Source organism: Dermacentor andersoni, chromosome 8, assembly GCF_023375885.2.
Source record: "Dermacentor andersoni chromosome 8, qqDerAnde1_hic_scaffold, whole genome shotgun sequence".
Taxonomy (NCBI): Eukaryota; Metazoa; Arthropoda; class Arachnida; order Ixodida; family Ixodidae; genus Dermacentor; species Dermacentor andersoni.
In genome coordinates this window covers 94,036,229-94,049,902 of record NC_092821.1, presented here as the reverse complement: position 1 = coordinate 94,049,902, position 13,674 = coordinate 94,036,229, and the positions used below count along the sequence as shown (strand labels likewise).

The window sequence follows — 13,674 nt, the reverse complement described above, 5'->3', positions numbered from 1 at the left end:
CGGGCCTTCGCACATGTAGCACGGTTTCTTTCTGTGGGCCGAAACCGTTACACGCTCGCAACCCTCCGTCGCCGAACGGCACTGTTCAAGGAGTCCGGACGACGCAGTCCGCCACCGCTCGTGACTTGCCGCTCACGACTCGATGCCAGGCTGCCTCAACAGTTGCTTGTGATAGTAAGTCAAGCTCACCCGGTGCCACGACATCCTTGGACAACCGCGCTACTGGCTCTTCTTCCAATACGGTCCCCCGCCGCACACGCTCGTCCGGACGCGCACGTTGCGGCGGAACTCTTAAGCCACGCGTTCAAGGTTCCCGCAACGGCCCCCAGTAGATGAAATACAATAGTGGTCGGGTGATTGCGCCGCCCTCTTTCTGAAATCTGCCCGACGGTGTGGGGAGTCGTCGCCGCTGAGCTACTATGTTGGCCCAGACTAAAGACCACACAAACATTCAAACTGCTCTGACGAAGACAGTTTAACTCGCGGAACTGTTGGCATAATCAATTCTAAGTTTATATTTATATATTTATTTATTTATTTATTTATTGTAATGAAGAAGTGCGCTGCGCAGAGTTCCGCAGCTGGATTGCCAGCCCAACGTGAAGGGGGCTCGGGCTAGACCTTCTTCCTGGTGTGTCTGGCTAAGCCTACGCTGTTGTGTCATCCAGTCGGCGTCATTCGTGTCGTCCACAGCCGTGTCGGGGACTTCTTCGTCATAATTTGTGGAGGTTTGCCGAGTCCCCTGTAATACTGGAATTGCACAGCCGGACTCTGCTATCATGATTCACTGAAACCACCACGAGCCCACCATGACCTGCTCCCTCGTCCAACGTATGCCCCGGCACACTCCGTCAGCGAGACCCTCCCATCTTCAGCGGTACCCACGACCGCGACGTTGATGACTGACTCTCATTTTATGAACGCGTCAGTGTGAACAAATGGGATGACATCATCAAATTAACCGCCGTCCCTTTTTACCTCCCCGGAGTTGCCCACTTGTGGTTTCGGAACCACGAAAGCGATATCCCAAGCTAGATTGTGTTCAAGACAAAGTTCAGCGAGGTCCTCGCCCGCCCTGCTGTTCGCAAGCTTCGCGCCGAACAGCGTCTGCAGTCGCGCTCTCAACAACCTAGTAAGACATTTACCATCTGTGTCGAAGATGTCATCGACCTCTGTAAACGGGTCGATTCGCCAATGACCGAGGACAATAAAATAAAGCATATATCGAAGGGTATCGACGAGAACCCGTTTCAGATGCTGGTTTCGAAAAGCCCCTCTACGGTTGCCCAAGTATTCGAGCTGTGCCAAAGCTATGACGAGCTCGTGGGGGCATGGACGTTAAAACAGGGCTAGGCATCGGAGGCGGAGCCCGGAACGTCGGTGGTAGTGCGACAGCATCGGCATAAGTCACCTGAGGCGCCCGCTCTTGTGAAAGGACCTCGGGCACTTTCTATAGCATAACGTGTTGTAGGGTCGGACTAAGGGACAAACTGGACTACGGCGGTTGGGAGATGAGAGAGATCTGGCGAGCAACTTCTTTCCGCACGAAAGCCTTGATCTGTGAGAGGAGGGTGGGATCTTGTAAACGTGGGATTAAGCCGGAAACCGATTTCTGATGCAGAACCGGGCGGCGGGTGACGAGGCGTTGTCGGCGTAGCTCGACATGGCTTTGGAGCAGCGCAAGCACTCCTGGATTTCATGTTTGATAGATTACCTCTCGGATACGCCTGCAAGCCCACCATCCCGAGGGTAATGCCGACGAGCTTCGCATTTCGCCATCCACGTCGGAATCGTTTATCGCCGTAACTGCCCTTCCGACGGCGCCGAAGTATGCGCCGCTTTCCACGCCAACCTTCAGTGCGCACACGCTGGTATCTTCAAGACCTACGCTAGACTACGTCATAGGTTTTACTAGCGCGGTATGTACACTGGCTCTTGCACAGAATGTCAACGCCGCAAGCATAGAGAAAGGACACTCGGCGAAAAGTGGCAACAGGAAAGACGTCACGACACGCTATAGTATTACCGCCGACCGTTTGCTGCTGCGAGCATCGAAAAAAAAAAACATGTGAAATGAGATTAACACAACTTGTTTCATTTTTTCTATTCTTTTCCGGCGAAAGCAAAAATATCTGCGTATAAATGAAACTTTGCGGCTTACTTCCGTAGACTAGCGGCAAGCGAACCGGCAAATGACTGGCCAGGTGCATGCGTCATTCGTCAGACACCGCCGAAGCGAGGGAGACCGGCCGCGCATCTGAGCGTCGGCCTGTTCGATCACCCGTCTGCCTGTTTGTCTAGTTTTGGATTTAGCCTGGTTTGGTGAGTTCCCGGCGAATTCTTGCGTTGCTCGTGAACTTCGACATTGCACCACTGCACTATTGGACTGCGGCAAGGCGAGAAATTTCGTTGCACAGTTTGCGACGCATTTCAAGCAATTAGGCTTGCGGCACGGCACCTATAGGCTATACTTGTGACGCAGTTAACGAAAAACCGCGCGGCCGTCGTGGCGCAGGTAATTTGAATTAATGAATCGTACTGCGAGATGTTTGCGACGCTTTCTATGAGCCCCCATATTACTTTAACTTATTTCTGTAGTTTTTGGCACGCTAGTCGCATACGGTGCGGTTACGCAGTTTCTCACGTACTGAATCTTATAGTATTGGCACTTTCTCTGACGCCCAACGTTATTTTAACTAATTTTCTTACTTTTTTCGGTACTTTTCAAGCCCAGTCACTGCGCCTGGTCTTGCGACGCAGTTGGCGAAAAACAGCTCGGCTGTGTGGCGCGGTTCTTGTGACAGTTTTTATGGCCCCGCCACCCTCTTTGCCAGCTGCTACTGCATGTTAACCTTCCCAGGGTCATCTCCGGGAAGAAATCCATAGAAATAGAAATGAAACAAATCTCTTACCACGTAATCTTTTCTCCATATTTTATTCGAGTGAATAGTAGCAGCATCACCCTCTGCCTTTTATTTATTTTCCTGAACCTCATAATGCAATATTTCAAATTGTCATCTACTGTCTTCATGTTCAGTCCATAATATGTTTATTTTTGCGAAAGCATGAAATGGCCCATTGAGCGAAACAGCCGGCGCCATCCGTAGCAGAAAAATGGAACCTAAATTCCTATTTGCTGTGGCACAGGTCACGAGCGCACCTCGACGAACCAAAGCGGTGGAATCAGAACACCTGCTGCCGTGATAGCGTGACAGGTGTTCGCATCGGGGAGAGGACATCGGGGAGCGGAAATCGGGGAGCGGAAATCGCTGCGACGTCACGTCGCTAGCGCGACTCGACGGAGATGGTACGGCGACGTGACGCAGAACGTCTTCGATATGCAGCGAAGTGTGTGTAACAAAGCGAACGTCTGGAGGCTCGAAAACGCGAAGCGGAGTGGTGTCGAGTGGCGGAGGTGAACCCTGAGGAACGTAGCGACCGTTTAGCACAGAAACGCGAATTGTAAATGTGCCGATTCAACGCAGTGAGACAGCAGCGGTTCAGTAAATCTTGACGATATACACCACGTCAAAACTCGAAAACATTACACGCAGCGCAACAGGGATGGCTCAGCAGCGTTCAATTGGACATTAGTGAATTCGCATTCACAACTCATATTAAGTGTTTAGGTGTCCTCGGCTTTTCGCTTGCGTTTTCACGTGGCCTAACTTTAGAATGAAATTAAGCGCAAGCATGGAGGCCAGTTTTATACAGATACAACAAAAGCAACATATAGAACATGTTGTCCATCATCCATGTCTCGTAGTCTTCAGGTTGGTCACTTCTTACCTTCACACCTCTTGTACGCTTTGGTGGCCTGCTTTTGACCCATGGCATATCCAAAGTACAACACGGGCATCCGCTGTCGATGTAGCAGCGAAGTACGTCGGACACTGAAATGCGTCTTCGCATGGTTGAACCCAAGCACACGTGATGGCTGGTGTCGTCGCATGGCACAAGGCGATAGCTAATGTCGTCGCATGGCGATAGCTACAACCTTATTCATTCCCCTGTCTGTTTTAGCTACACCTCTTCCATCTCACAAATTATACATTTTACTGTCCCTGTTGTGAAACAAAGCCCACGATACATCACTGAATCTGGGAATCCCTACACCCTCCGGACTACTTCCCTATCAATTCACCTTCAACTTCCCCAAGGTAGACTGCGCTGACCAGCTTAGACCCGGAACAGGAGCGACGGCTGATCCAGTGGGCAGGAAGAGTGGTGCGAGCCATGAGACCGTCAACTAAAGGCTCCACTCTGCGAGGAAGTGGCTCCACCTTAATATTATTAAGTGCTCTCTCTCTCTCTCTCTCTCTCTCTCTCTCTCTCTCTCTCTCATTGTAGCAACCTGTGGCGCCTGCAGCAAGCACACTACGCTACGTAGCACGCAACTGCCACCTCGGAGCATGACGATATTGTGGAAGCGGAAGGAAGCGATTTTTACTGTTTTTGACACGAGGTCGTAAATTCCCTGCTCCGTACAGCGTAGTAATGGTTGGTTCAAATGTTCACAGCGGCCTCTACGACAGATCGGCAAACTTTTGGTACTATGTTCAAAAAATGTTTCAGACCTCCTTTAACTCGGGGCCGACACCTACTTTCTTATTCCAATACATTTCAACTGCAGAAATGATTTTATGAGTCAAACGCTGGACTTACTTGAATGAAATGTCTTGCATTTGAGACACAAATTTAAACTCTAGTGATTGTAGGAATCAACAAAGCTTTTTCGATAATTGTGACAAAAAAAAGACGAAGTTTGCAAATGTGTAACTCTACACCAAACCATATATCCCGCTTCTCTAAACTGAATTCTAACGAATTCACTAAAAAAATTTGCCACATTTCTCATAGGCGTGTAATACAATTGTGTCCGCCTTAGAATGAATCGTTCAGTTCATGTATTTATATTTTCTTTTCCGTGAGGCATATAATCAAAACCTTATGACGAGTCCCTCACCTACTGTCAAGTCTGTGTTGCGTTTCTTCATGTTATGGTACTCGTGTGTATTGTTCTTGTAACATCATTATAAAGCAACAAAAGAAACACACGCCGTAAAATAGGAACTTGGCAGCGTTTCCATACCGAGGGCGTTCCGCTCGATTTTATGCCACCCTCATCCTCCACCATCACGACCGGTTGATGCCGCAGATTACGCAGGCGGAGCATCACTCTGATCACCGATGTTACGCGAATAGTATTAGCATTGGAATCACTGTCATTATTAATAGCTGCCAAATCACGTGTGTTGTCGTGTTTTCGTATGTTTGCTTAATTTCTACCAGGCTGTACAATACTGCACTTCCACTGCAGTATTTTTTTTCCCACTTCTGAGAACAATGAAGAATACAGTACAGACTTCCTGGCATACAACCCCTGTGTTTAACATCCCATTTGCTATGACATGCAAGATATCAATTATCTCCCAGTCTACCGAAAACAGCGCGCGCCACCGCTTTCCTTCACGGGGGCCATAAATAGGCGCAGGCGAAGCGGTACAAATAAAGTTATGAAACGCAAGGAACAAGATTCAGTGAACGGCGGTAAACATGTAACATCATATGGTCAAGTCAAAATTTCTATCCTCACGTGTACGATGAATCAATATGCAACTTGTCAATTTACAGTTATGTTAAAGTCTCCTTTCTCAAGTTATGCAGCAAGAGGCTCGATTATGCTATGCTCGAACTATAATATTTGGTGGTTTGAAACAAAATCATGCATAAAACAAGAAAAGCACTGCAAAGTCACTTCACAGTAGCACAGCCACACTCGTAGGTTCAAGAAACTCTCCATCTACGACAGGCGCCTTGGCCCATGAAGATGTCCCACTGGGCCGGCAATTGTGGGCCACATAGCGTTGAGTCCTTAAATGCCGACTAGGTGACGAGCTTGCATTCCGCCACGTTGGTGAAGTTCTCGATAAAGTTGTGGATGTTCTGCAGCAGCATCAGCCTCTTGTACTGTCCGGTGTACAATACCTGGGGACACGGGTTAGCCTCGCTGTCAGCATCGATGTCGTAGACGGCGAGCCCAAACTTGGCCGTTTTAAGACCGTTCTTGAAATCACAAATCTGGATATTGTACAGAGAAAGAAAACGAGGCGCACGGGCTACAATACGCAATATAACATTCTTTCGGTTATATAACATTGAGTTATATAACACTATAACCGCATAAACATTCTTTCCGCGTGACAACAGTTTCCAATAAACTTCCATGCTAGTTAAAATTACACTTGCTTATATAATTTCCTTTTTTGTTTTCGGGGGGGAGGAGGTGGGGCGGAGAGGTGCGGGGATTGCCGGCCGTTTCTCTTTGTTTTGCGACGAACTGTTGTATTTCTATAAAATATATCTTGTGACTGACTAAATTCTGTTCTATAGCTAAAATTCACATTCCCCTCAATTCCTGCTACAAGGACAGGCATCGCACAATTGGTCTCGAAAATCCTCTCTGCAAGACAGCAAGTCCTGCTGTGCGAAAAAAAAAAATTCTGCACATTCCATCTCACGATGACTGTCGACATTGATGCGTTTAGCATGGAATCAATGTAACGACAACTGCATATTGCCACCGTTGAAACGAGTGATGTGCGAGGCTTGTACTGCAGCGGGACTCCTATTTCACGCTTTCCTAAGAGCACTCGGCCGCATCTAGAAGCACCACTGCGAAACCGGCGTCAGGCCTCCGAAATGCATGGCGGCCCGGTGCATGTAAATGCTGAGAAAGGCGTCATGGGGCTACCGAGCTCCTCTGTCACTTATTATTATTATTTTTTTTTTGAAACGTCGTGCGATCGAGTGGCCCTTTAATGTCTACGAGCGGCCTCCAAGAGTAGGAAGTGCGGTGCGCCCGGGCGTCCGAACGCCGAGAATTGTCTCCTCACTTGCGCACACCAACTTGCCACATACACACTGACCTAAGTTGGCGACAAGTTCATTGAAGAGCGGCATATATCCAGTGCATCCATGGCGCAGCTCGCTAAAGCATTCACTTGATGGACGTTTATTAAAAGGCGGCACATAAGCAGTGCACTTACTGGGCGGAGCCTCCTAAAGCGTCGGGTAGCTGTCTTTAAAAAGTAATGCTTGTGACTCGGGTTCAATTCAGCCCAGCATCGTAAAAACATACAGGATCTTTTTTTTTGTCGTTATTGTAAAACGGCACATTCTGAGTGGCACATACGTAGTTACTCAAAGTGGCATCAAAAAGGTTCATTGAAGATCAGCACAGACCACATGTTCAGTGCTCCAAGTAGACGTCAAAGAGTTTCATTGAACATGGGTACCTACCCAGTCCCGCAGCTATGGTCAACCATGTTAGGTATGTGCCACTCCTCAATGAACCTCCTTCCAGTAAACTTGGGCCAAAAGGTATGTGACATTGGGTACGTGGTGCTGTTCATAGTAATCGTAACATATAAACCACATCGCTAAAAAACATCCTTCTTAAGACACTTTGCTAAACACATTAACTTCACGGCAAGCAAACTGTCATTTATGAGATTCCCCTCTCGTGTGGTAAAGGGATCAGGCTAGTGCGGACACAACAGAAGCCTGAGCGCATGTGTTGTGTTCTGCCGTTTCACCCCCCCCCCCCCCCCCGTTTTTACAACACCTTTCTACCACTATCCGAAACCAAGAAGGCCAAAGGACAACACGTGTGGTGTGATTTAAACGCTTGCCTATCAAATTGCTTCTTTATGTGTACAAATATTTAACCATTGTCGATCATGCCAGTGTTATGCAGATGTATGGCCATGGTCTCGTAAATATTTAGGGGAGAGACAAGAGGTCCTTTCCTTTCCAAACTTCACCTTGCGCTTGAAACAACGGCATGTGTGTGGTTATATTCCCCATAATCTGTTAAACCTGTGTTGAGTTTACGATCAAGACATTCCAAATTTTTGAAATATCTTTTAGTTGCGCCTTGCCTTTCTTCGTTATCATTATCAATATATTCCTTTCATACCGCAGAATTCAGCTTTCTTAAGCGCGTTGACAACTTGAGGTCCGCAATATTTCTCCGCATATTCCTTGAGAGCACTTCAGAAAGGTTTCCTAAGAAATTAAGGTTTCACGAGGCACGCTACTGAGTCTTCTGCTACACAGAAAAAAGGGAGTACGTGCACCGTAATTGCACACTTTATCACATCGTTTGAAGAAGACTGCAGCACGATATGGTGTTGATGTATTTCTTTTTCTTAGGGTAAATAAAGGCAAGTTCCTTCACAGATCCACAAGAAATCTGGCAACTAACATCAAAAGCAGCGAAGCTGTGTAGGCGAGTTTTCGCGCCCTTCGGAAGTACTGGGGGTCTGTTCGCGGGCTCACAGCCTCACTCGAACGCAGTAGCAGTTGCTGCTGCGTTAGCTAGTTGTTCTGCTTTTAACGGCAGGTGCGGTTCCCCCGCAGGTGGCTTTCAAGCGAGGCCTTGGCTGGCTGTGCTTGGTAACGGCTCCCATGCAGGCGGCATTGCAGCAACGCACCAGCGGGTTTCACCGTTACAGCCGTACGAACTCCTAGATGACAGCTCCAACATGAACGCGGTAGAAAACGAGGTGAGAAACGAAAACTGTAGATTACTAGTTAAAACAAGTGTGCATATAAGCAGTGTTGCAAAATTTTTATCTCGAGAGTGTCACTAAAGAGGGGCAAACATTTTGCTGAATTCTCGCTAAATTCTGCTGACGTTGTCACATTTATCGCTGAAACTATCGAACGCCCTTTAAATAATTTGGGCCACTTTGCAACACTGTAAAACGAGATAATGCAGCATGTTGCGCACCCACCGAAATGTTTTGTGCTCGTCCAGTGTCCGAGCAGGTGAGTAATAAAAGTGACTTTACAGCCGTGGAGCAATTGGCTTGAGCGTTACGCGTATTTCAGAAAAGAACGCATAAGGACAGGTAAAGCTGTGTATGTACAGTCGCGGACAGAATATTATGGACCATGAGATCTAAGAAAAAGCTGAATATCTCCGCAACCTCACAACGCAATCTGGTATTTGCTTTTTGGACCTCGACTAGAATATGCTAACAACGTTTTCGTGGGCAGTTTTACTGGTTACTGCTACAGGCTGCGCGGGAATTGAACGTTTTCGGAGATCCCGTGGTCCATTTTATTCTGTCCGCGACTGTACCTTCGTGCGATAAGATTATATATCCAGCCCAGTTCACAACACCATACGTAATCCGAGTCAGCACTACGGCATACTTGTTCTGGGGTTGCCTCTTAATTTTCTGGTGTTCGGCGCTCGTGACAGTTGAACTAAATTCGGCAGCGCGGGCTTGTGCACGTTGTTATCGCGCCGATGACAATCATGCGTGTCCATTACACAGGTCATATGCAGCGCTGCCGGCTCTAGTTCCAGTTGAAATTTTCGTGCAGTTTTCAGTTATCCGAACGCCGTGAGAAACGGAATCGCTGCATCCAGATGCTCATCAGCTTCGCGTTAAAGAGCCCAGCTGCTACAGCTGCTCTTTTCAACCGTTCTTATATTTTATTACTACTCACAATGGCTCCGTATTCGAAAACGCTCTTAGGCTAAACGTTTTTGTAAAGAAAAATCCAGCCAATCTTCATCTTGTGCATACGATCGGTGAAGGCGGCCGGCCAATGGCAAAAAGCACTTACGAACATAAAGGTTTGTGCACGGGGCCCCTGGTGTGTTATCTTACGACAGTATTTAGTGCAAACTTAATTTACTGTTACACTTGCTAACGCCCAGTAATCAAACGTAGTTAGTGAAACTCCAGCAACCACAGCGTTAAGACCGCTGCTGTCCTAACATACGGCCTCTGTTACCAAACTTTCGTCCAGGGATCTGGTACATAAAGCTCTGTTCCTTCTGCCGCTGCATGTCACTAGCATGCTTTTTCGTCCTCTTGTACGTACAGTCATTACGCATTCTAAATGTCTGATACGTGGAAATTGCTTTTTCTGTACTTCGAAATTACCTTAGGAACTTATTTTACGTTGTTAGTTTGCGTAGTTCTTATTGCGTTGTATTTACTACAGCTGCCACGGTGCTTATGATTTTATTCCTAGTTCGGGGTGAATTTTTATTCCCATCAAAATTCACCTTTACAGCACGCGTTCAAACTGGCGAAACCGCAAGACAGCGATAATGCAAAAACGAGCGACATTTTTTTTTTCTTTTCTTTCTTTAGCGTTTTTTCACGATGTACATATTTCGTTTCTCGCCGCCGCTATCGCCATCTCTACCATAGCCCAACAGGGAGTCCTATTGATTACACCATTGAAATGGATCGAGTGGATGAAGGCACCTTCTCTTATACCAGTCTTTCTAAAGGCTTCCATACCACATATTCACAGTGCGTACAAATGACCACACAAAGGGTGACCGAGGTCACAAATGTTTCCGGAATAAATCCATACATGACCCTCCGTCAGAGAATTTCTTATAAGTTGATTTTATCATCTAGCTTGAGTGCACAAAAGAAACGTTGCGCTGCAGTGGATATTTAATGACATTCTTCTTCGACCGATTCTACCAATTTCCACGCCCCCCCCCCCCCCCCCCCCAAATGATGATGCAAGCCAACGATGTGCCGCATTACTGGACACAAAAATTTAGGCGTTAACTTTCCACTCACCTTCTCTCTCAGTGTACTCTCCGCTTCAAAAGTGAAAACCTTAGAGGAGTTGACGAGGAAGACTGATTTATAGGTAGGTGAGTTCTTGTAAGAGGACAGGCCTGTACCTTGTGCCTGGCAGACCTTCGGTTGACCAAAAACAGTGCAAAAATATTGCACATAAATAGCAAGTATCGGGATACATCGTTCTATGATCCACATTATAATCAGTGCGCACGTTATTTTTTCGAACTTACTGGCGTTCTTCATGAGCATCAATGAATGTTGAAAAGTATCTCCGAAGTTAATTCATTTAGGTTTTTGTGTTCTTCGCGTAAATTCATCTAAACCGGCGATGACTGCATAACTGCCGTGTTGCCAAGTTATGACTGGCGTTTCCGTTCCTTTATTTTCGCATAGTACGAATATTGCAGTAGAGCGGCAAGTTGGGCCAGTTGGTATGAGTTCATTTTCTAATAACGTGGGTGACTGCGCTGTAAGCACGCGGACAACGGGAGCAGAAGTGGACAGGACCCTGCGCGCCCTGTCCACTTCTACTCTTGTTGTCCGTGTGTTTATAGCGCAGTAACTCACCTTACTGCAACTACAAAGATTGCCAGCAAACGCACATAAAGCAGTGTGCGGGCAAAAAGCCATGCAGAAGAGATTGTAAAGATGAACGAAATAATTGAATTGATCTTCTAAAATAGTTCGATTTTCCTAGTGCCAGAAAATCAGGTTACGAGTTAGCTAGAAGGCAGAATAAAATAGATGAGGCACCGCAAATTCTTCCCATGGAAGACATACAACAGCGATTGAAACTCCAGGTACTTATTGCGCTAATTACACGATAAAATACGATTTATTCTTGCCCGCTATTTAAGACATAGTGAAGATGAGGTAAGAAATTAACGCCACGGTGTATATTTCCTGCATAAACGAGCGGCGAAAATTCGTAGAATAGCACGTGCCGATTACTTCTACGCAAGAAAATGCGTTGGCGGGACATCGCAGCCCTTACATTCGCGCTCAGATGAAGTTCGTCGTTCATTTAGCGTCCAGGTATGAACGCCCACTGGCACCACGAGGAACAACAGACAGGGTCAGAGCAGGAACTCTTCATGACAATGGTACACAAAATTAAGGAAGACGTGGAAATGAAGCGCTGAAATTATTCGAAATCACCTGAGTTTCTTGTCATCACGCAAACTCGCAGTCTACAGGAAATTTTGGTGTAACAGCAATGCAGTAAACAACGATACGGTGTTTTTACATGTTATACGCAGAGAGCTTCATCCAGTATGGCTGACGAAGAATTCGAGCATCCAGGCCACTCAGAGATTGTCCTCCTTTTCACCCAAGACATCGCGCTTTTATAACCGCGTCTCTTCGTGAGCATAGTAAGCAGGAAAGGAAACCTTTTTCACAAATTTTCAAAGTGCGTCACAAATTCAAGTATAAAATGGAGTAGTGCGATGATCCTCTAGAAAACAAAATTGATGGGCCAAATTCAGAGTGCTTTTCACTCCTAAACGCTCCTTGTCGTAACATGGCTTCGCTAATACTATGTCAATGGCTGGAATATTCCTTACCAGTACTTGTAGCGTAAGTGGTCCTTTTGAATACGCACCCGGATTTGGAAACATCGGTGGCTGCGCATATTTAGCTGTGGTACTACAGGTGAGTAATTAGGAACGTGCAGAGGGACGTTATGACAACGACTTCAGCGTGCTCCATACGTGTGGTGGTTTAGGCGGCTGTCTACAAAAGGTCACCGCCCCGCACCTAGGCTAAACATTCATATGTCTCAAGATGACATGATGAGATATGAAAAAGCGGTAAAAGTAGAAATGTTCTTAGAGGAAAAATACTCGGAGCTGTATGCGATAGTTGACTTCATAGCGTATCTTCAAAACTTTGCGTGGCAGTATAACGTTGCCGATTTCTTTCGGCACTTATAAGGAATAGCTGGACCAAATCTACTGTTTGCTATGCATATGTTCTGACAGAATATTTAACGCTTCGTTTCACGCCACGGCAAGCTAAGCAGGGAGAAGCGGACCAATTGGAAACACCCGCACTTTGCATTCATCAAATCATAGTTAAAGAATTCCAGAAGGAAGGAGTTGATGGAGCTGTAGCGGCAACGCTACATATGAAGTGATGGAAGTACGAAGCTAAACCAAAGAAGCTACGCAAGTCCTTGGTGAATTGAGGCCTGGGAAGCGGAAGATGGCGGTAATCTTATCACTGTTAGGTCGAATGCTGGCCTTATTGACAAAGTAGCCGAGCACTTTAATGTTTTTTTACTGACGAAATGGCACTTTTGTGTATTCAGCTGAAGACCAGCAGCAGAGAGGCATGTGAGATGTTCATCGAGGCACTGCAAGTGCTTATGGAAGGTCGAAGGAAGTATGGCTATGCCTGCATCAAGGTAGAATAGGCAGGCCTTTCACTTCGGGCCCCATATTACGGCCCTAACAAGGTGCCTCAAAAAAAACTATAACAAACCGTAACGTATAACAAGCCACCTCAAAACTGAGCCATGCTACCTCCGTAAGACGCGACCATCGATGTATGAAAAATTAGTTTATTCAATGGCTCGCCTGGAAGCAAGCTTTGTAAAAGGGCAAACGTAAATACTCACTGAGTATGGTGGCATGTCTTCAACCTTGTCTAAGCCATCGCATCCATCCAGAAGCTTGGGGTTGTGTGCTGAGTAAGCATTAGCCGTGAACCAACGGCCCTTAAGAGTCACAGAGACGGCGATAAAAATCATAACATTTACACTCGTGTTTCGAAGATACCCAAGAAGCTTGGATGAATCTGTCTGTGGGAGTAAAGACACAGGCATTCAGTCCCCTCAAGCATCGCTGCAAAAACTTAATGCCTTTCTTGGTACTTGTTTTTGGCATGGATAACACTACGTTAGCATTATTTGTATAAAAACGTTATTACACACACAGAGAGAGCTCGAACTACAGATGCGATGAAAAATGCCTTGGTTGAGAGCTGTGCATCAATTACGACTGGCAGTAATTCTGAGAGTGTTAGCTTCGAAATATGT

General features: G+C 46.5%; 1 protein-coding gene across 1 annotated transcript; it reads right to left on the bottom strand.

Moving 5' to 3' along the window:
* Window positions 1-5,388: 5,388 nt before the first annotated feature.
* On the bottom strand, window positions 5,389-13,428 carry LOC126529335 (uncharacterized). The gene is made up of 3 exons (XM_055069486.2): window positions 13,255-13,428; window positions 10,629-10,751; window positions 5,389-6,081 (listed from the first exon to the last, which is right to left on the bottom strand). The coding sequence occupies exons 1-3, from the start codon at window positions 13,384-13,386 to the stop codon at window positions 5,887-5,889; spliced, it is 450 nt and encodes a 149-aa protein (XP_054925461.1). The 5' UTR covers window positions 13,387-13,428; the 3' UTR covers window positions 5,389-5,886.
* Window positions 13,429-13,674: the final 246 nt, after the last annotated feature.